Below are 20870 nucleotides of genomic sequence, written 5' to 3'. Positions count from 1 at the left end.
AAAATAAGTTTTAAAAAAGGAAAACTAAATTCACCTGCATGCTGCTTTCTGACCTAATAAAAATGCTACACTTGAGTGAAAAACCTTGTGTTGTCCAAAATTACTGGGCAATAACTAAAGGTTTGCAAAGCAGCTCTCCAAAAAGGTGTGCTCATACACGAGGAGGAGGGGAGCTATTCCGCAGGAGGTCGCCAGGAGCCGGAGCAGCCAGCGGGGAGGGGTCTGAGGTTTTGGGGTGCTGCTCGTCCTCTCGCCCCGTCTGTGCCCTGTGCTGGGGTGGGGCAAAGTCATCAAACAGCGGCCAAAGTAACAAGAATTACTTGGAAATGAGTGGTGATGTTTAGCTTAAAACTAATGATGGTTTCTGAAAATCTTTCCTTACTATTTTTGCATTTAACATTTATAGGAGCAAAACTGTTACTTCTCACTTCGGGTGGTTGTTGACAGTAATTTGCTGTTGCTTTGTTTCCATTTATTGCATTTATCATACATCAACAGGGCACCCCCCCCTTGAATAAAGCAACTGTTTTATACAGTTTTAAATGGCAAAATGACTGAGACCAGAGTCCGAAAAATGTCTTTGAATATTGTTTTTAAAGTTGACTTTCTTAGTCACAGGAAGTTTGCATCCTGCAAGAATAAAAAAGAGAAAACATTGTAGCACAGCAGTAGGTTGTAAGGATTTGTGTTCTTCTATTGATTGGCATTATTCAGAGTTTCTACGTGTTTAGATATGCAGTTTAATGTTGTGAGTTTTATCCAGCATGTTTTTCAAAACATTTCATGACAGAGCAATGAACACGGGAAAAAAATGCTTATGGATGTAACAACAACTGATTTTAAGAAACCAAAGACGATAAAAATCAATAGAAAAATCTAACGTTAGGTGATAGTGGACTAGGTCCCAGCAGGGGAAACATCATCGTATGGACAAATTCACAGGAATTGAGGTCAAAATGTAATCATTCAGATGTAGCTCTTCAGGGTGGATTATTTTATTCTCCCTCTGAATTGAAACATCTCTTAATGCTAATAAATCTCCTTATCCTGTGCTGGGAGTGTATTTGCAATAACGTATCAGAAGAAAGAGCCTTAACAGCCCATGCCCTTTTTCATATGACTCTCTAAAATATTCTGTGTTTTCTTCCCAACATGCTGGCATAATTTTATTTTCAGTTAGAGATAAAATGGCCAGCTGGAAACAGCAGTAGGTGGCAAGTGCTAAACCAAGGGTTTGAAATCTAAGTAAAACTGAACATTAAAAAAAAGAAAAAAGAAAAAAAGAAAGGGACAGAAAGAGAGAAAAAGAAATAGCATAATAGGTAAAATAGCCTGATATTGTAGTAAATAATTTCAAAAGACCACAGCCATAAACACTTGTGAAAACAACAGCTGTCTGTGCCATCATTGTTTGTTTGAATTTAATTTGTTTGACCTTTCTTTTTTTCTTTTTTTTTTGTGCTTAACAATGACCTATTTAAGGTGTTTTCCACTGTTGCAGTTCTAGAAACTTTTGTTGAACCTTACTTATGAATTGCAATTGAAGCCCTTAATAATCAGTCACAGATTTTGTGCCAACCACTTTAATGTTGGATCTTTTTTTACCAGCATCGTTACAGTACTTTAAGGTGGGGTTTTTCTATACCAGTGCAACAATGTTATTAGTGACTCTTTTACAGACACGCTATGCAAAGTTGACTTCCATGTGTATATTCACCTTCCCGTATGTGAATGAAATGGTAAGTGATGAATAAACAGAATTTTGTGTTGATACAAAAGCACCTGTCCAAGGATGATGGCATTACTCTTACCATGGCAGTGTGAAGGTACAAGTTTCAGGCACAGAAAAGCCCTTGATCTTTTCCACAGAAAATAAAGAGAATATAAGTACAAAGAATGGCTAATATCAGAATGGCAGAAAAATTTTTATCTTTTTTCTCAGAAGAATTTATTCACTATTTGATGAATTAAGTCACCTGCCACATTCTGTATATTATTATATATAAGATTTTTGAAAGAATAGAATTTCTACTCAAATGAAAGGGGGTCACATATGTATTCATCTTGGGCTTAACAGAAAATACAGTTGATTCAGTTGTGAAAAAAAACCCAACAACATTGAGACTGAAACATAATATCCAGAAAATACCATTTACCATCATCTACAACAGAAAAAACAAAAAACAGCACACAAAGTTCTCAATCCCAGGAATCTAGGGACAAAACACAGCTATAACAATACAGTGTATCTTTCATTTTATGCTTTGAAAAATAATCAAACAAAAATACTAATGCTATATATCCAGATTTCCCATTGCAAAATAAATATAGTTTGTAATGGATACAATTGTAATGTAATGTAATGGATACTGCAAGGAAGTTGATAAATGCAATTTTGACCTTGGAGATCTTGATCCAGACTATCAGCTTGAATAACCTGAAACCTGAAGTTGTACGTGTGACAGTCCAGTGCGTGCATGAGGAGCACTCTCCTTTACCTCTTTCAGAATGAACTGCCTGCAAAACCAAGGTCTCTGGCTATTTCTGATCAACCTAAATTCAGTCAAACAACTCTTTAAAATTATCCTAGCAAGGTTTGCTGAGGATTATCTGTTTAAATTCCTGCCTGTCTAATGCATCGGATTGTTCTGGTAAGCCTTCGAGTGCTTACACATCATATACTCATATAACTAACTTTAAAAAAAACCTCTTTCACATTAACAAAAAAGAAAGAAATATCCAATTAAAAATAGGAAAACATAATTGTAAGAAAAGAAATACCTGCAACTTTTAACTTTGGATGATTGAAAATGGATTATATTTCAAACTGACAGAGGCTTCACACATGATTTCAACCCAACCACAAAGATAAAAGCATAATATTTTTAATTGATAGCAGAACCGATATGTTAGGATAGTATTGGTAAGATAATTGACAAGGTTTTTTTGAGCAGGTATGCTACTTTACAGGCATTTTATGATTCTTACAGATCACACACATAATTTATAAAAAAAAAAATCTGTTGGAGACCAGTGCCTCTTGTTATCAACACATTAATGAAACAAAAGACCTATGCAGTCACAATAATTCAATTTAAAAGTAAATCCTCATAAAGTAGCTTGTGATGTTTTTTTAATGGGTGCTCTGAAGTCCTATAGCTGTAATTAAACTTTCAGGTTCTTAGAAAACTGTGAACATGGTTGCAGGCTAAATTTTGGAAAACAAAGAAAAGTCTCTGATATTCCTTCTCAAACTGAAGAGACTAATTGAGAATATGAGTCACTGCTGCTTTATGTCAGCATAAATATAATTGATTTCCTTTGGACTACATTAGCATAAACCAGATGTAATATGTTGTAGTGAATCAGGTGGGAATTTATGGTATTATTATGCTATTTCTACTAAAACAAATGATTGCAGCAGGTATTCCTTGGTTCCACTAATTTACGGTTGACTGTGATACCTTTCTTGCAAAAGCTCTACTGTTCTGTTGAACTTTGCATAAGCAAATGAACTTCTGTAAAGAAACAGCATGCTCAAGAAACATCTCTTCTTGATTTTAGTTAGGAAAGGGATTTTTACCTGAGGAATTCTATATATCAGTATGTGGGGGTGTAGAGTTTAAAAAAAAAAGCACATCTCCAAAACCATCAGATTACCTTAATTCATTACAATAGCACAGAATTTTAATTTTTTCTTTAGGTTTTGTTTATTCTTCCATTTCATTACATGTGTAAAGATTTGGTAGGAGGTAGTTGTTTTTAGATAGTTTCTTTGTCCTTCATAACCCCCCTCTCCCAGGTCATTTTTCCCCCTAAACTGGGGACAGCTTAGTCCACTATTTGTTCAAAAGTTTACTAGCAAGTATATTTTTATTTTCTATTTTGAAAATCTTTAAGCAATGTAACTTGTAGGGGAAGAGGTTGCTTATTTGTTCTGAAGTATGCTTCTTTCGAGGGGCAGTTGGAATGGCTGGGTTGGTACCTCTGAGGGCATTTAAAACAAGTCAAAGATCAAAGAGAGGAAAAGAAAAGAAGTGACCATGCGTTTGTGCCAAGGTAGCTATCTGGAAATCTGAATACAACCCTTTCTGTGTAAAGGACCACTAAGTCAGCAGGACCTTTGAGTAGGAGCTACTGCTGCTTTCCCTGACGCCCCCGTACCAAGGTATGACCGGGGTGTCCTTGGCTGCGTTTCTTCAGGACGCAAACAATGAGCCAGAGCAATGTAACCGACGGGCCTGAGGGTCTGTCTTGTCTGTTTTGGGATCCCACCTCATCTGCTCCCAGCTCCTCCAGCCAATGCCTGCATGGCGAACGCATGGCTTCCTCCCCACCTCCACCTCAATGCCTGACTGTACCCAGCTCGTCTCAGCCAGCAGCACCAGCATCTGTTGTACAATTACACCCCCCACCTCTTTTTTGACTTTTAAGCAGAAAAAGCAATAGGCAGGAGTCATCAAACTGGAAATAGCTAACAAAGCAAACAGTCATCTGATTTTCTGCTTTTATGCATCATTACCACTACTTTGAGGATATTTGGGTTTGGTGTTTGGAGTGGTTTCCTTTGGTTTTGGTTTTGTCTGGGGTTTTTGTGTGTAGGGGGAAGATTTTAGATAGTGTTAGCTGCTTGAGTTGATCTTGTAGGAGAGAGACGTGCATTACTGGAAAATGATAAACTGTCACTTTGTTGTTTATCAAGCTTTTTCCCAATAAAGGGGCACAAAAAGGGCTTAAGAAAAAGAAGATGCATGAACAGAATTTTCTTTGCTAGGAAGGCAGGCAGTGTCAGGTCCTGGATGCATCGGCAAAAACGGTTAAAGATGCCATATACAAAAGATGCATTGTTTGCTCTCTTTAGCTTTCTCCCTGGATTTTGAAGGCCCTTTCTAGTCACAAGCTTCTTTGCCATATAGAAGTTACAGATCTTTCTCGGAGGCATGTCTGAGTTGACATCATCCTATAGTTAAGGATAGCCTCAACCTTAAGTGAACCGCCTCTGCGGGAAGTTTTCACATCCGGGCTGTATTTGGGGGTATTGCTTAGGAAACAGCTCTGGAAGCCTCTGCCAGCAAAAGAGAAAATCCAGCAACATTCAGTCCCTTAAACTGACTTTTAACAGTGTTTATTTAGCAACATTCTGGACATAAAAAGTAGAGTTGAACCATGAAAAGGAATAATTCAGGAAAAATAATAGGTGTGTGAGAATGCCTGTGCTCTGAAATTGAAATGTCCATTTCGTGTCCCAATAATGGATTTCTGTGAAAACTTTGAAGCCTTTCTGCTTTCATTTTTCTTTCATTAAGATGAAATATTCAGGTTTCTGCAAATAATAGCACTTTTTGGAAACTAATAAAATAAGAGACTTCAACAGGAGGAAAAGAATTAAACTGAAAGAAATAAGCATAATCAACTACATAGTATTAGTACATGAAATTCTTAGAGACTCAAATGTAATTTACTACTTTCCTTTATGAATTAGTATCTCTCATGTCTTTCAAACGCAGCCTTCCGTGTTATTACTGGCTGAAAATGCATAGACTAACTATCAACCAAATGTGAATAGAAAGCCAGTGCTATCTTCTAATTATAAAAGTAGAAGAATTTATAAAATATTTTAAACGACATTTTTGATACCTTATTGAGCTAATCAGTGGCAAACATTTACTGTCAAGATCACTGAACAGAAAAGGTTTAGATAGAAGAAAAAGGTATGGTGATAGCTTTTATCATAAAACAATCCTGTGAGTAAAAATATAAACAGAACAATTAATTGGATATTTTATTGTGTTTATTCATTGAAATTTTGGCTCTGTTTTTATACGTAGATCAAATTGGCTTTTTTCATTGTCTTCATAGTCATCTTCAGTTCACTTTTTTTGTCATATTTTCCACTTTTGTTTTATTCAGATCGCTTTATTCAGTACAGAAGAGAACTTTGGTGGCTTTAAGGACTTCCCCTTCCGCATGCAGACACACAAACTTCACTAAAGTTGAGCGAGCCGTCACAGGCGGGCTCTCCTGCTATGAGCACATTAAAGGAACGTTACTTACACGGTGAACTTAAAAAAACACCACAAACCTTGTCTCCTACCAACACACCTTTGGCTTGAAAGTTGTCAGTAGTAGTGCTTTACGGTGCCTAGTTCAAAATTTGTTCAGCAGTGGTGTTTCTTCCACTGCCTTAAGCAGGCCTTGATACTATTAGTACACCTCACCATCAGCTTATTCTGCCACTAAACATAACTTTTCTATATTCAGGTGGCATCCATTACTCATGGATAATCTCCCTGAAAAAAACTGCAAAAAACCCTTTCCTGAATCTCAACATTTAGTGTTATCTAGCCTTCATATTACAGCTGTGTTTTTTATCACCAACGGTCTTTACTTTCCTGATCCATTTAGGTGTTCAGTGTTATGTTAGGATGAATATCCAGTTCATGGTCCAGTTCCAAAGAATGTAAATAATTTTCCATTTCCAGAAATGTAGAAACATAATCCTTTATCTAGAGATTCCTGAATACGTATCCTCTCGCAAAGGTTGACATTTTGGAGTTGAAGCATTTCACCATAGAACTATAATTTATATAGTGTAACCTCTTTGAGACCAGTATGTTTAACAATAAGAAATTATCAAGAAGTTGAGTATGTAGATTATATTTTCTTTAATTTTCTATATTTGGGAAAGTCTCTTAGATTCAACTTTTTTTTCCTCTCTGAAGCATCTTTATCGATATATCCCCAAAACATGACTGTATTTAATTCAAAACTGTTTCCTTTCTCATTGGAGGAATACCTGGTGTTAACTTAACTTCTCCTCTGAGGTTAATCAATACATATTGAAGAATCTTATCCTTTATGTTACTGAATCAGGTATGTCTATAGATTAATCCAAGTTGGGGGGTTTTATTTGTGCAATTAGATTAGAAGCAGAACAGGAAAAAGCAAATTGAAGTATTGTGCCTTTGTCCAGCTCTACCACTCAGCCATCCCGCTTAAAGAAACGAAGAATGGTGAATGGAGAAAGAGGTAATTTTCTTGAGGGTGGCACACTGGCAACAGGGGTACCCTCATGCATGGAGAAACAGGGAGTTGTATCACTTGTTACTGAATTTTGTCTTCTGGGTTGGTTACCATGGCTTCAACAGGGTTAGAGTTAATCTACAGAGATGCATAGGCCAAGTGTGAAATACGCTCACACCTCCCTCCTCCCAGCCCGTTTGCTTCATTATCTTCACTGGAGATTCACTGAAACTAAAGAACCTTTTTGCCCTGATCATTTTCCCGTTGGTAATGTTCGTAGAAAAAGAAGTAGCACCCGGAATGGTCGTCTTTTTAGCTATCTCCTGTTTCACTATACTGCCACAGTCAAGGCCTTTTTTCTGGTGGTAGCAGCAGTCTGCAAGTATATTATTTGCCACTCTTTCTGCACTATTGCTACAGGCCTATCTGTTAAATCTTAAATACTAATGACTCATTAAAAAAGGTATTAACGTATTGTGCTGGCCCTATATGTATGTTTTATTCTTCACAGTTTTATAGCAAATTCCATTAAAAAACCTCATTACAGAAATTATTACTACATGCTTTGAAACAGCAGCATTCATTACATATTATCTATGTATTGTCGTCTGGGAAATTAATGCACCACGAAATTAAATGGCTCACCCAGGGTCACCAAAGATGTATGTTGAAGTCATGATTAAAATCCAAACTGTAGATCTCCGTTGTGTTTACTGCACAATCTTTTTTCCTTTTCTTCTTTCTACTTTTTTTTCTTTTCAACCACATCCTACAGTTGTACATTCAGCTGGAAAATTCCACTGTGCTGCTTTTGTTGTCAAACTGTAATTGGCATTTAGCCAACTATTAGTTTACTATTGCTTGTTTGTCTTTGTGAGCCTTCCCTTCCTTTGCTTTGAGATCCAAAGAGAGAGAAAGTGCGATTACTGGGAAAGAAGATCCAGACTGTGGGGAACAGTGGGCAGAGAACCAGAGTCAGAACCCAAGGAACCACCCAAGTGATGGAGGGACTGTGAGATCTGCTGCGGCTGCTGCTGCTGATGATGATGTGAGAGTCTCTTATCCACAGATGGTCAGAGGTATGTGGACTTTACAGCTTTCAGTGTTGGGGAGGCAGGGAGAAACAGAGGTTAGAGGTAAGGGAGGTACGAGGAGAGGCTGTAATGGAGAGGACTGCATGACAGATCTTCCCTTATGCTACCTGCTCTGATATGTCCACTCTCCAGGAGGGTATGGTGGAGATGGTATTTCTCTTGTTATAGGTTATATTTTCTGTAAAAATATGATACTTTAAGTGTGTGCCTGCTCCCAGTAGATTCAACTTTCACAGCACCTACAGCTTTCTGATTTGTGACTTTCAGGTGTGTTGCCCAGGTGTCTAGAGGGTACTTGTACTGGTGTCTGGAGGGGACCTATATCACAGCCTTTAGAGGGACACCCAGTAATGCTCTGGTTACAGGCTGCTTTTTTTTAGCAGGTATGACAAGGGACCCTGTTCTTGGGACTAGCTGCCCAAGAATCCCTGACTTTTGTAGTTACTGTGTCTGTTGTACAGCAAATAAATGCCTTTATATGACATATTACGTCATCGATACTTAGTTGTCATGTGAGGTTGGGCGTTAATTTCTTGACTTCTGTTTTTCTTTCAATGCCAGATGGAGAGAAACAAGCATGAAGTTCAGAGTGATAAAATTGTAATTTATATTTATAAACAGATGAGTGAAGAGTAATTTTAATTTAAGGAGTTTATCTTTATTTTGGAGACTTTCCAAGTACTTTATTGTAGCTTTAATTAAAGAAAACAGATGTGTAAAAGTTTCATTTGTAATAATAATACTAAAAAAATTAACATATGTTTATCTTTTTTATTCCACTTTAGATTTTGTGGAACACCACTCATCTGTAAACCATGTAGTATGACGTAAGGAATATTTCAAGCTAGATATTTTTTCTTTTTGCCTCATTTACAACTGCAATTTAAGAACAGGTAGTCACTGAGGTTTAAGATTTAAATGTAGGAACCATATAGATCCTGTGTAGCTGATTTGAAGGCTGCTATGCCGCACAGCACCCAGGAACTGGACCTCTTCAACTCACAAGATCCTTTCTTTTCCAATACAAGATCTGCAATTTACTTTCTGAAGCTTCCCATTTCCTGCGCTTTTTATCAGCAATACTTTTGTTTCCTGAGACAAGTTTAATGTAAATTAATCTTTTGATCTCTTTGAAAAGGTAACTTTGTAATGCAAATAAAACAAGACTCAATCTTCAGTTCAATTCTCTTCTGTTTAGATTTTTACACTTGGCATCAGATGGACTACTGACTATCTGAGTGTACTTTGCAAATCCAGACAAGATAGAGTAGAAATAAGTGCAACCGCAACAATGGAGAATTACAGATCTAACTAGGAAGAGGCAAAACGGAGTCATTGCAAACGTTCAAAATGTTGTATTATCCTAAACCACACCTAGTTTAATACAGAAAAATATATACAGATTTTGGTTTACACACAAGTTGTTGCACTGTGGGAGGAGTCGTAAACAGATCTAATGCTAAGTTCTTCACAAGATTGTGCAGGCTATTGATCACCTAAAAGACTAATTTCTAATGTTGTGAGCTTTAGTTCAAATTACATTTGTTTATTCTACCTGGAGTTGTGCAAAGCATTTGATAGTGTCCTGCATGACATCCTTGTCTCTAAATTGGAGAGACATGGATTTGATGGATGGACCATTCAGTGGATAAGGAATTGGCCGGATGGTCACACTCAAAGAGTTGTGGTCAACAGCTTGATATCCAAGTGGAGACCAGTGATGAGTGGCATTCTTCAGGGGTTCATGTTGGGACTGGTGCTGTTTAATATCTTTGTTGGTGACATGGACAATGAGATTGAGTGCACCCTCAGCAAGTTTGCTGACAACACCAAGCTGCGTGGTGCAATTGACATGCTGGAGGGAAGGGATGCCTTCCAGGGGGACCTGGACAGGCTTGAGAAAGTGGGCCCATGTGAACCTCATGAAGTTCAACAAGGACAAGCACCTGGGTCGGGGCAATCCCAAGCACAAATACAGGCTGGGCAGAGAATGGATTGAGAGCAGCCCTGAGGAAAAGGACTTGGGGGTGTTGGTTGATAAGGAGCTCAACATGAGCCAACAATGTGCACTTGCAGCCCAGAAAGCCAACTGTGTCCTGGGCTGCATCCAAAGCAGCGTGACCAACAGGTCAAGGGAAGTGATTCTCCCTCTATTCTGCTCTTGTGAGACCCCACCTGGAGTCCTGCATTCAGCTCTGGAGCCCTCAGCACAGGAAAGACATGGACCTGTTGGAGAAGGTCCAGAGGAGGGCAACAAAAATGATTACAGGGACCGAGCACCTCTCCTATGAAGAAAGGCTGACAGAGTTGGTGGTGTTGAGCCTGGAGAAGAGACGGCTCCAGGGACACATTACAGCAGCCTTCCAATGCCTGAAGGGGGTCTACAAGAAAGCTGGAGAGGGACTTTTTACAAGGGCATGTATTGATAGGACAAGGACTAATGCCCTTAAACCGAAAGAGGGTAGATTTAGATTAGATATGAGGAAGAAAATTTTTACTGTGAAGGTGCTGAGGCATGGGAGCAGGTTTCCTAGAGAAATTGCAGATGTCCCATTCCTGGAAGTGTTCGAGGATAGGTTGGATGGGGCTTTGAGCAACCTGGTCTAGTGGAAGGTGTCCCTGCCCATGGCAGGAGGGATGGAAGTAGATGATCTCTAAGGTCCCTTCCAACCCAAACTATTCTGTGATTCTATGATTTGAGAATTTTAACCAAGCTTAGTTTTGACTTCAGGTCAATCATGTTCATATTTTAAGCAGCTCCATAAAACTGTGGCCTGCTGAGGTGCAAAAATGCTTGCAGTTGTCCTGACAAAAATCCATAAAAGATGTAAGAGTGTGGCTTGTTTTGACAAATTTCAACATGAGTCACAAATACTCAAGATTCTTACACTTTTGAACAAGAAATTTTGATCTGCATAATTTTGATGCCAAAATGCTGGTTTATGACATGTTATCATAAATAAATTCTCAGACCTTAAGACATTGCTTTCTACAACTAGTCACAAAATTATGAGCTCTAATATATAGGAACAGTCTTACATTCTCTTTAGATATTACACTCCCGGCATAATAGATAAATGTTGAACTGCAGTGTCAGAAAAATGGAGTAATTCTGTTGATTTTGGATACATGCCATGTTGTATCTTAGAATGTGAAAGTGAAAAGTGCATAGTGTTTTTCATATTTCAAAAGTAAAAACATCCTGTGAGAAAGGCATATGGTGCACAGAGATTGAATAAACCATGTCGCACTGAAGTCACTGATTCCAGTGTTCTTTGAGATGGACCATGTATCTCTCCTTATTGCCATTCTCCAGCTTTGTGGAAGTAAGGTTGCTTTCTTATTCCTAGGTAACATCTTTCATTTTTTTATGGCATTATGACAGATATGATCACAATTCACAAGTGTGTTACTGTGTGGTTCAGAAAAATTTTAACTGTTCAATGATATTCAGAAGTTACAAATAATAATAACATCTAGTGTTTGGTTTTTTTTCTTAGTGAATTTTTTCTTCAGTGTTTTGCTTGTAGTGCTGCTAAAGTTGTTTCCGAGTTGTTCTATAATTTCAATTTTCAACTATGTTAATTCTGAAACTGAACTTCTGTATGCGCTTTACCCAACACAGAAGGAAAGCTTGTGGATTCATCTATAAAATTTACTGAGAAGGTGAAACTGGAATGCATATATCCAAAAAAAGCTGTGATAATCAAAACATCCTGGATGAAATTTAATGTAACTCATGAAGAAAATATAGCTGTCTTGCATCCAATCTATGGCATACATATTGAAGACAAATACAATGGAGTAATTTATTTTAAAAGTGCTTCCAGGGAAGACAAGTCCTTATCCTTCATCAAGAGCACTTTGGAGGATGTTGGTCTTTACTTTTGCTCCATTGTGACTTACCCAGATGGAATTTGGGAAAAGGTAATAAAAATTATTCAGTGAGGTAAGTAAGTCTCTCATTGTTTTTTTAAATTTCTGATATATGCAAAACAGAAATCCATGCCAATTGAGGGAATATCTGGCATTGTAATTTTATAGCATGCAGAAATGGAGTAATTTGGGGAAAAGAACTAGCACAACAGTAAAGAATTGTTTTACTTTGACGAAAGATCATTTTACGAGAAGCAGGAAGTACGGGGGGGAACTGGACGAGATGGATAGATGTCACAGCAGCAACGTATTACATGGCAGATTTCAGGTACTAATGGTCATTGCAGCGGTGATATTTCCATTGGGCCAAGGTTCTCATAGCATTTCAACAAGCTATAGGATGTCTTTAGAGGATGAAATTGCAACTACCAATGAAATTTCATGGATGAGCATCATAACTACCTATGGAGGATACTATATTTTTATTGTTATGTTCTATGATGAAGGCATTCCTGGTCTGAAACTAGGATTTTTTTTTTTCCTAGAAGCTCTTCTTGTGTTTGCTCTTTCAGGAACAAAATAACCATTTAGGAATGGTGTGGCAACAGAAAGGAGGGAAATAGGGAAGTTTAAATGAAGAAAAAATACCTTTTCTTTAAAAGGAGACTTTTTTAATGATGGAAAAAGGAAGAGTGAAAGAAAAAGATCCAGTTATACCCATGTACTTTCTGTGTAGCTGCCCATGTACTTTTCAAAGGCTCTGTAGTTACCTGACCACTCATCCAATTCGGTTTCCTTTCCAGCTGTATGAGTAAGAGGAGAAAATAATATTTTTCCATGCATGCCTAGTCAGCATTGGTCAACTGACAACTCTGGTACAAATTAACAAGCTTCTCTGATAGAAGTCCTTAGAAGATTACTGTGTATGCATGATAGAATAGCCTTCAAAAGATAACTAGTTCTGGTTATTGGCTTGTTGATTTGATATTGTGAATGTAGAAAGAATATGTTCTGCTTTCCCATCCTCTAGAGTAAAAATTCAATTCATTCAATATTTTATTGTATTTCACAGCTAGGAAAGAATGGGTTGAAAGGAAAATTTAGTTCCTAGCATTTGAAAGACCAGAAAGTAAAAATAACAGTTCTTTTCCTAGCCTGATCCTGAGTCTTCATTTCAACCTTATTTTATCTACAATTCTCTCATTTCAATGTTACAATTGAAACAGTGGATCTGACTCTTGTAGGACATATCTAAACTTCAAAAACTCAAGGGATATTGTTCCTGCCTTCACCACTGAAGGTTTTTGAAACTTGATTTTAGCCAGCACATTTGTTGATGACACTTATGAAATAGGAAACCCAAACTGTCTTCCTATCTCTGTTAGCTTTTTATTAGTAAACATTGTTGCTCATCAATGCAGAAATTAAACTACACATAAGTTATTGTTGTGACTTTGAAAAAAGATAATTCTGTCTCTCCCAGATTGTTTAGTTAGATAAAACAATTTGGACCTGAAATGATTTTCCCCATTGTGGCACATTGGCATAGCCATACAATTCACGTGTAGGGGGAATGTCCTACTAGTGAAAGAGTTGAGTGGGGTCCCTCAGGGCAGGCTTCAGTGCAGATGGTATTTTAGTTTGCTGCTGACATTAGACATAAAATTTTACTTCTTCGTCTTCCAACCTCTGAAGTTAGGCACTGATGTTCAGCTTTAAATTTTTTTATCCTGCACCAGCGAAAGGGCATTGAGAAAGCTGCATGTTAGTCTCATAATTTCACTGTACATGGATCTTTTAATATACGCAAATAGTTGAGGTTCTGGAATATGAAGTGCTTCTTAAGGAATATGATACCCAATGGAATAAATAAATCTGGAAAGATCATTTTATAGGTGATTAAAACTTTTTTCCAATTACGCTGATTTCTTTGGTTAGGATTTCTGATCTATTGATACCCAATAGACATTACTTTTCTAAAAGCATTAATTTACCTACCGTGTTCCAGACAAATAAACAACTCACTACAAAATCCATTTCTTCTGTTTATAACAGTTAATCAACAAACATTTAATACACTATTTTGTTTTTGGGTTTTTTTTTTTAGGGAATTGCATGATGTCTAATACTTTGCATTTTGTGGTTTTAGTTTTAAAGATTCATTGGCTAAGTTAAAGTTATATCTATCTGCCTTTAAATGCATGCAGCTTTGTGGACACATAATATTCAACATGAAACTTAAGCTTGCTCCGGTAAATTGTCACAAATGAAGTTAAGTTGATATTATTAAGGTTTTTGTGTCAATCAAAACTGAAGCCTGGTTTATAATTTAATTTGTGCTACCAGGGCATTGAAAATTGTCAGGATTTATCTATACTGACCTGTTACTGCAAGACTCAGAGACATTCCTGCATCAGCTTAAGCATGTAAGTATAGCATTGAGGAATCTGCAGCACGTACCACAATGAAAGCTGGCAACAGAATACGGGTATAGAGTATATGACTGGCTTTCAGAATTTCCACTGGAAGGAAATAGCAGAAATAAAGGGAAATGCCATATGGTGTTATGATGGAGATTCTTAACTAGATTAAAGTATAAGGTGAAATGTTCTTCACATGGAAATCATATCTCCTGGCAGTTAGATAAATTTGGATAAATTATCTTGGATTAACTTTTGCTGGCTTGCAAAATAATGAAAGTTTCTGCACTCAAACTGTTCAGATTTGCTCTACTGCTACATTCCTGGTAATCAACAGAGGTCATGAGTCTGATTCTTTTTTCCCACATGCTTTGTATAATTTTTTTAAAACTACGAATACAGAGTGAGCAAAATTGGTATGATTCTGATTTGTCAGCATTTTTCATTTGCATAGTTTGAAGCCTCAGGTGCTGATGCTTAATAAGTAAATATTTCAAGTAGTGTCTAACGGTTACAGTAGTGTCACTAGATCCAGCAACTCAAGTGTTAAGAAGACCCTGAGACTAGACGGTCTAAATCAAGCAGTTAGTAAAGTTTGGGGATCATGACTTGCTTTATTAAACAAAAACAGAGAAAGAGAAGAAAGAAGTCAAGTATTTGAAAAGCATTAAGCACGCTTCTTTTTATAAGTATGTCAACAACATCCCTATTTCTTTCCCTTTAGAGTGAAGATATCTTTATAAAGAAAATGTCCACTGTGGTTACACTCTTTAATATGTGATTAAAGATGCTATTGAGTGAATAAAAGATCACAACAGATTTGCAGTGTATGAGGTGACAAAATAATACTGGAGAAACTCTATTTAGGACTCTATTCAGGACTCTATTCCTGGCTTAGTCTCTGGTCGCAGAACAGCAGTTCACCCCACCATGGTCTCAGTGGGGTGAATGCAATTCTTTTTCAATCAGAGACAAAAGTTAAAAAACAAAGAAAAAAAGCAGCTTAGTCTTGGATAAGCAATGGCTGAGCTGTCGTAAGGACCTGAGATCCCAGGAGACAGAGGAAGTTATAGCTCTCATTACATAGGTTTTTTCTTGGCATACTATCCTCATTGCATCACTGGCAGATGGAAGACCCTGGAAGTCGTGATAAATCAACACTTACATAAAATTTTTGATGTATTTATTGTAGTAATTGATTTTTTTTTTACTAGGTGTGGTCTCACCTTAGTCCCAGAGATGTATCAGAATATATAATAAAAATGATAAGACGTATTTTGTTCTTTTTGCCTTAAATTTTGGCTAAAGATTTCATATAACATCTGTGAAATAGATGAGAAAGAACTCTTGCAGTCTGCACAATGTTATCTATGATTTCTTTATTGGCAGTTACTGAAACATACTGACAGAAATGCAATAATACTCAGGATATTATACTGGAAACAAATTAGGTACAGGATATTCTTACAAGCGGATGCAGTGATGAAATTCTGTACCATAACTGTGAAGAACTTGAAAGTGTGTTCTGCCACTGTTACACATGCGTATATTGGCAACAAATAGTCTAGTTATCCCACAGAAAGATATTTCCCAGCTGAGTGAATCTGCTGCTTCTTTCCTCCTGTTGTGTGAGCCTATATCTGACAATTTTCACAACTGAATTCAAGGGATTTTTATTTTCCCTTCATATTCCCACATTTTATGAATTACAAATACTCCTGCACTAAGCAAACAAAACTCATACTTTCAGAGAAAACTCCTTGTACATTTTTTATGAACTGTAAAGATTATGTAGGAATCATCAGTAGTTTTATTTGTCCTTTCTTAATGAACAGTTTAAGGATGATCTGTAGTTTCTTTTATACAGTGCTTAGAGATGTATGTCTGAGGACTGGTTTTGAGTACAGTATAAAATGTGAGGAGCAGAGAGAAGCACTGGAGTTGGAGACATCACGCAGGAATTGTTGATCTTCAAAAAGACTCATTTCATACACTTGCTGCCTAGAAGAGAAAGCGTTTGAAGCTGCAGGTGTTGTAATTTTACTTTCAAATCAGCGAGCATTGAGAGCGCAGTGCGCTCGGTCAGTCCATTGGGCAGGGGTGTACAGAGGTGCGTGTTTAACTGCCATCCTGGGTGGCCACTCAAAACACCGTACTCGGCTGTGTTGTTTTGCCAATTGCCAGCCATGTACCTAACAATAGCAAAACAGCAGCAGGAATTCTGAAATCTTGCTTTCCTTTTTTTTTTTTTTTTTTTTTTTAAATGATAAACCTTTGCAAAGAAATGTATACAAGGAAAGGATACATTTCCAGTCTCTAGCACTTTGGAATGGATCCTTGGAGGACTTTAACTTACAAAGGAATTGGAAGAGGTATCGGCAAAATTCCTTTCTTCTTCATACTATAACCTTTGTCTTTTTCTGCTTTGCCCAGATCTTTGCTTACCTATGGCCACTTGAGACATGGATCCATTTGTTTATTTGATCCTTTTCCAGACCTGTCTTCGGTCCTTTGGTTCTTTTCTCTTCAGTTAAATCCATCAGTACAACAGTTAACTTATCTTTGAAGGGTTTTTTTTGAGGTTTGAATAAAGTATCAAGTCACAAAAAAGGAGTTTAAGGAATTATTCTGGCCTCTTCATCATTTATTCAACAGAAATTAAGGACTTGTCCTGTCATCCTGTCATGCATATTTGCTTTTGTTCTTTGTTTTGTCTGTTCTTTTTCAGCCAGTCATGAATCCTTGGAGCATTATAATGAGGATATACGAAGAGGAAAGGTTAAGACAAGATGAATAGACAAATATTTGGTTCAAAGTATGATTTCCATCAAGATCTTAAGAATTCTGCAAATCTGAAGTGTATTTCTGCCTTGTCCCCAACCTGGCAAAATAAATTAGTGATAATTTACATTTAAAATGTCTTCCAGGTCCAATACTTTGTGGAATTGAATGGGTTTAAGGTAGGCTTCCTATATAAACACTATGTACAACTTTTTTTCCTATTGCACTCTCATATCTGTGATGATACATGACGTATCATTACTACCTGGTTATAGCTTTGTATTGTCATTACCCATATGATAATCTTGCCCTTTTCTGTCTTGCCCTTATGAAAGTATGAGACTTTTCTTTGTCAGCTGCAGTTTAGTGCAATACTTTTCACGTTAGCAGACCACTGCACTGATGCCTCATGCAGCTACAAACTACCCTCTAATTCATTCTGCCTTGAGGAGTAGTGTTAAGTACATCTGGCTTCATGTGCTTCACATCCTCCCAAACCACTTGGCCTTATTAATAGTTAGTTCTCTGGCTTGCAGTGCATCAAAATGTAGTGATCCCTGAATTAAGAGTTGTTATATTTGCATTGAAATGTATAATTAGAATATTTATTATTTTAAATATAATAGAATTTAACCTAAAATGTAGACTATAATAAACATAATTAAAGAGGTCACAAACTGTTATTGTTCTACTCTTATACACTATGTCTTTGCTACACTTCTAGTAAAAGGTCAAAGGTTTTCAACAGTGAAGAATTTTGTGATATATAAACTGTTTACATGAAAACTGGCCTTTATGGCAGTGTAGTGTTATATGTTTATTTACATAAAGAATGAATGTAGTTAAAAATTACCTGGAATATTGTTGTCCTGTGTTTCTTTGTTTACCTTTAAAAACTGTTGCATTTTAACATGAATTTCTGTATATTTTGAAACATATTTTATTTACTCAGGAGTTTTATTTCAGTAAGGTGCTGAAATACTACTAGTTAGACTTAAAAATTTACATCTTATGCTCTGAATAGAATGGGAAATATTTTTTTTATGTTTCTAATGACTTTTACATCCATAATGTGAAGTGTACAGAGTTGCATAATTGGTTGGTTGTTGTTGGTTTTTTTATATTATGTGATTGGGTTTTTTTCTTTTTAAATTAAAGCGTAAATTTGTGTTTCTGTCAATCAGTGACAATGGACCATTTGCTCAGGGGATATGTTTTGCTAGCAGCTTTGAGTAAGAATGGAAGTTCATTAATGGAGTATTTAAAAGCCAGATGTACCATGAAGTATTCCCATATTTTAAATAGAATGATCAACCTCTCTGTGATAGCAGAGACAGAGCTTTTCTATTCTTAGCTAGCGTGATGATATCCATGCCACTCAGCACTTACTTCTGTATTAATGTTCTTCTGCCTGCCAAAAGCAGCACGTTGCATAGATTTTTTTCAAATCACTATTCACCTGAAATAGCTTGCTTTCTCTTTATCTCTGTCTTAATTTAGAATGTGATTCATAGGTCTACAGTGAAAAATTATCAGTCTTTTAAAGCACATGGAAGCAAGAAATAATCCTCAGGGATCTTCATTCGTCGCTCTCAGACTCTGAGTTCCCCAGAGCAAGAACTATCTCTGTATCTTACACAGTGTCAGCCGCATTGTCAGCACCTAATTAGAAAGTGAGAGGATGGAAGCAAGTGAAGCTGCCTTTTTCACACCTCTGTTGTGATTAGTGACCTGTTAAATGCTGCTTTTCTTACGTTTTATCTTCTGTGATGAACTAAGGATTGGATGCCCCTTCAGTACAAAAGGCTAAGGGAAAAAACCAAACCAGCCCCATTGGAAGTAGAGCAGATATCTCCTCTTCCTTTCTGAAGAAAAAGGTTAGATCAAAACGAATTATAGAATTGTGGAAAACTCAGGCTTGGAAGAGATATTCCAAACGCATCTCATCCATCTCTGTGTTCTGAGGCAGGACAATCATATCTGTATCATCCCTGACTGATTCCTATGTTGGAAATGCATGCATAATACTCTTGTATAGTCTTTCTTGTGCGTAATGAGCCTTACAAGGAGATTTTTTTCCCATTATATCTAACCAAGGTATCTCTTGTTTAATACTGAGTTTGTTCACTGTAATCCTTCCTCTGAAAAAAGAGGAAGGCTCTTGTGTTGCCAGCCTTCAATCATCCCTCTGTACCAAACATACACAGTTCTTTTAGCTTTTCTTCTTAGTTTGTGATTCTGAATTTCATTGTCCTTGTTCTCATCAGAATTTTCTCCAGTCTGTATATAACATTATCAAAATAAGATACATAGAATGAAACACGACGTTCCATCTAAGGTCTTACCATTGCTAAATGAAGCAGAATAATGCCTCCTTTGTCTTGTATATGACTCTGAGAAAATTTGTCTTTTGGAAATGGACAATGTGATAACATTTTCAGTTCTATTTGGCTCACAATCAGAGCATCCAGATCCTTTTATTCAGCACTGAGGATTTTTTGACTTTTTTTTCCTCTTTTCTTCTTTTTACTCTTCGCCATTTTGAATGTTCAGTTAGTTACTAAGAAAAACCTACTGGGTTATGTACTCTTGGTTACTTTGTTACTTTACTTGGTTACTCTGATGCAAACATCAGAATATGCTGTGTTAAGGAAAAAATTGTAACGTTCAGTACCCATGAGGACTGCTGTGTTTTTACCAAAGTAAGATGAAAGTAGAAGGGTTGTTTTCTATGTTCCCTATGAGCATTGTTTTGATGAACACGCATTGCATGTCAGATGGATACTATAGCTATTAACTGACTTGCTGTTGTGTGATAATTTGGGGATGACTCTCACTTTTCATCTGTTCATCTGCTGACCCAACCTGCTGTCTGGAGAGATTTGCTGCTTGCCAGGGTAGACTCTAAGATGCTGCAGAGAGACTGCCAAGGCTGGCCAAGTCCTCAGATGCTTAACTCCTTCTTGCTTTTCCACACATAGACCAAAGGAGTCCAGGAGAGACCTGGAGCACATCAGGCATGACTACATGGTGCTGGAGGTGGTGGTCAAGGACATGGGTGGCTTAGGTGGTGTCTTCTTGATCCTGACAAAGAAGGGAAAAGCCTTGGGAAGAGGGGGCAGATTCTGTGGGTCAAGACCCAGTTGCATAGCTGGTGTCAACAACAAAGTGTTACCTTTTATCACCAGGGACCCTTTTTGATGATCAAGGACTGTCAGGAAGAGACAGGATCCACCTGAGCACGTGGGAAAAAGTGTCCTTGCCAACATGATGGTGAGGGGAGCTTTAACAGGAAAGTGAGATGACAACCCACAAGTGAGTGAGGAAGTGGGCTGGTCTGATGAGAAAATAGTGTGGGATTATATGGAGAGGAAACACCTGCACAAGGTTGAGCATTACGAGTATGTCCACACAAATAAGGAAATGCTGAGGGGACACATTGTGAGGAAGCTGTCATAGCTTTTCTGGGAAATCAGCATGACTGTATGGCCATACGAAGTGTCTGTACAACAGTGAACACAGCATGTGCAACCAACAAGGAATTTGAGCTCTGCTTGCCATTGCAGGGCTACAGTCTCACTGGGATCACGGAGGCATGGTGGGATGGCTCACATGACTGGAGTGCTTCAATGGCTGGATACAGACTCTTTAGGAAGGACAGGCTGGGACGGTAGGG

General features: G+C 37.4%; 1 protein-coding gene across 1 annotated transcript in view; it reads left to right on the top strand.

The window, feature by feature from the left end:
• Positions 1-7926: 7926 nt before the first annotated feature.
• CD226 (CD226 molecule) overlaps positions 7927-20870 on the top strand; it is a gene marked incomplete at its 3' end in the record, with an annotated part of 28979 nt that continues 16035 nt past the window's right edge. The window contains 3 exon segments of the mRNA XM_081996441.1: positions 7927-8108; positions 8111-8152; positions 11734-12061. Of these exon segments, the coding sequence (XP_081852567.1) occupies positions 8093-8108; positions 8111-8152; positions 11734-12061 (386 nt within the window). The 5' untranslated portion in view covers positions 7927-8092.

This window comes from Phaethon aethereus (genome assembly GCF_964289735.1).
Source record: "Phaethon aethereus genome assembly, chromosome: 2".
Classification (NCBI taxonomy): Eukaryota; Metazoa; Chordata; class Aves; order Phaethontiformes; family Phaethontidae; genus Phaethon; species Phaethon aethereus.
The sequence above is the reverse complement of the archived record's forward strand: the minus strand, read 5'-3'. Positions and strand labels throughout refer to the sequence as shown.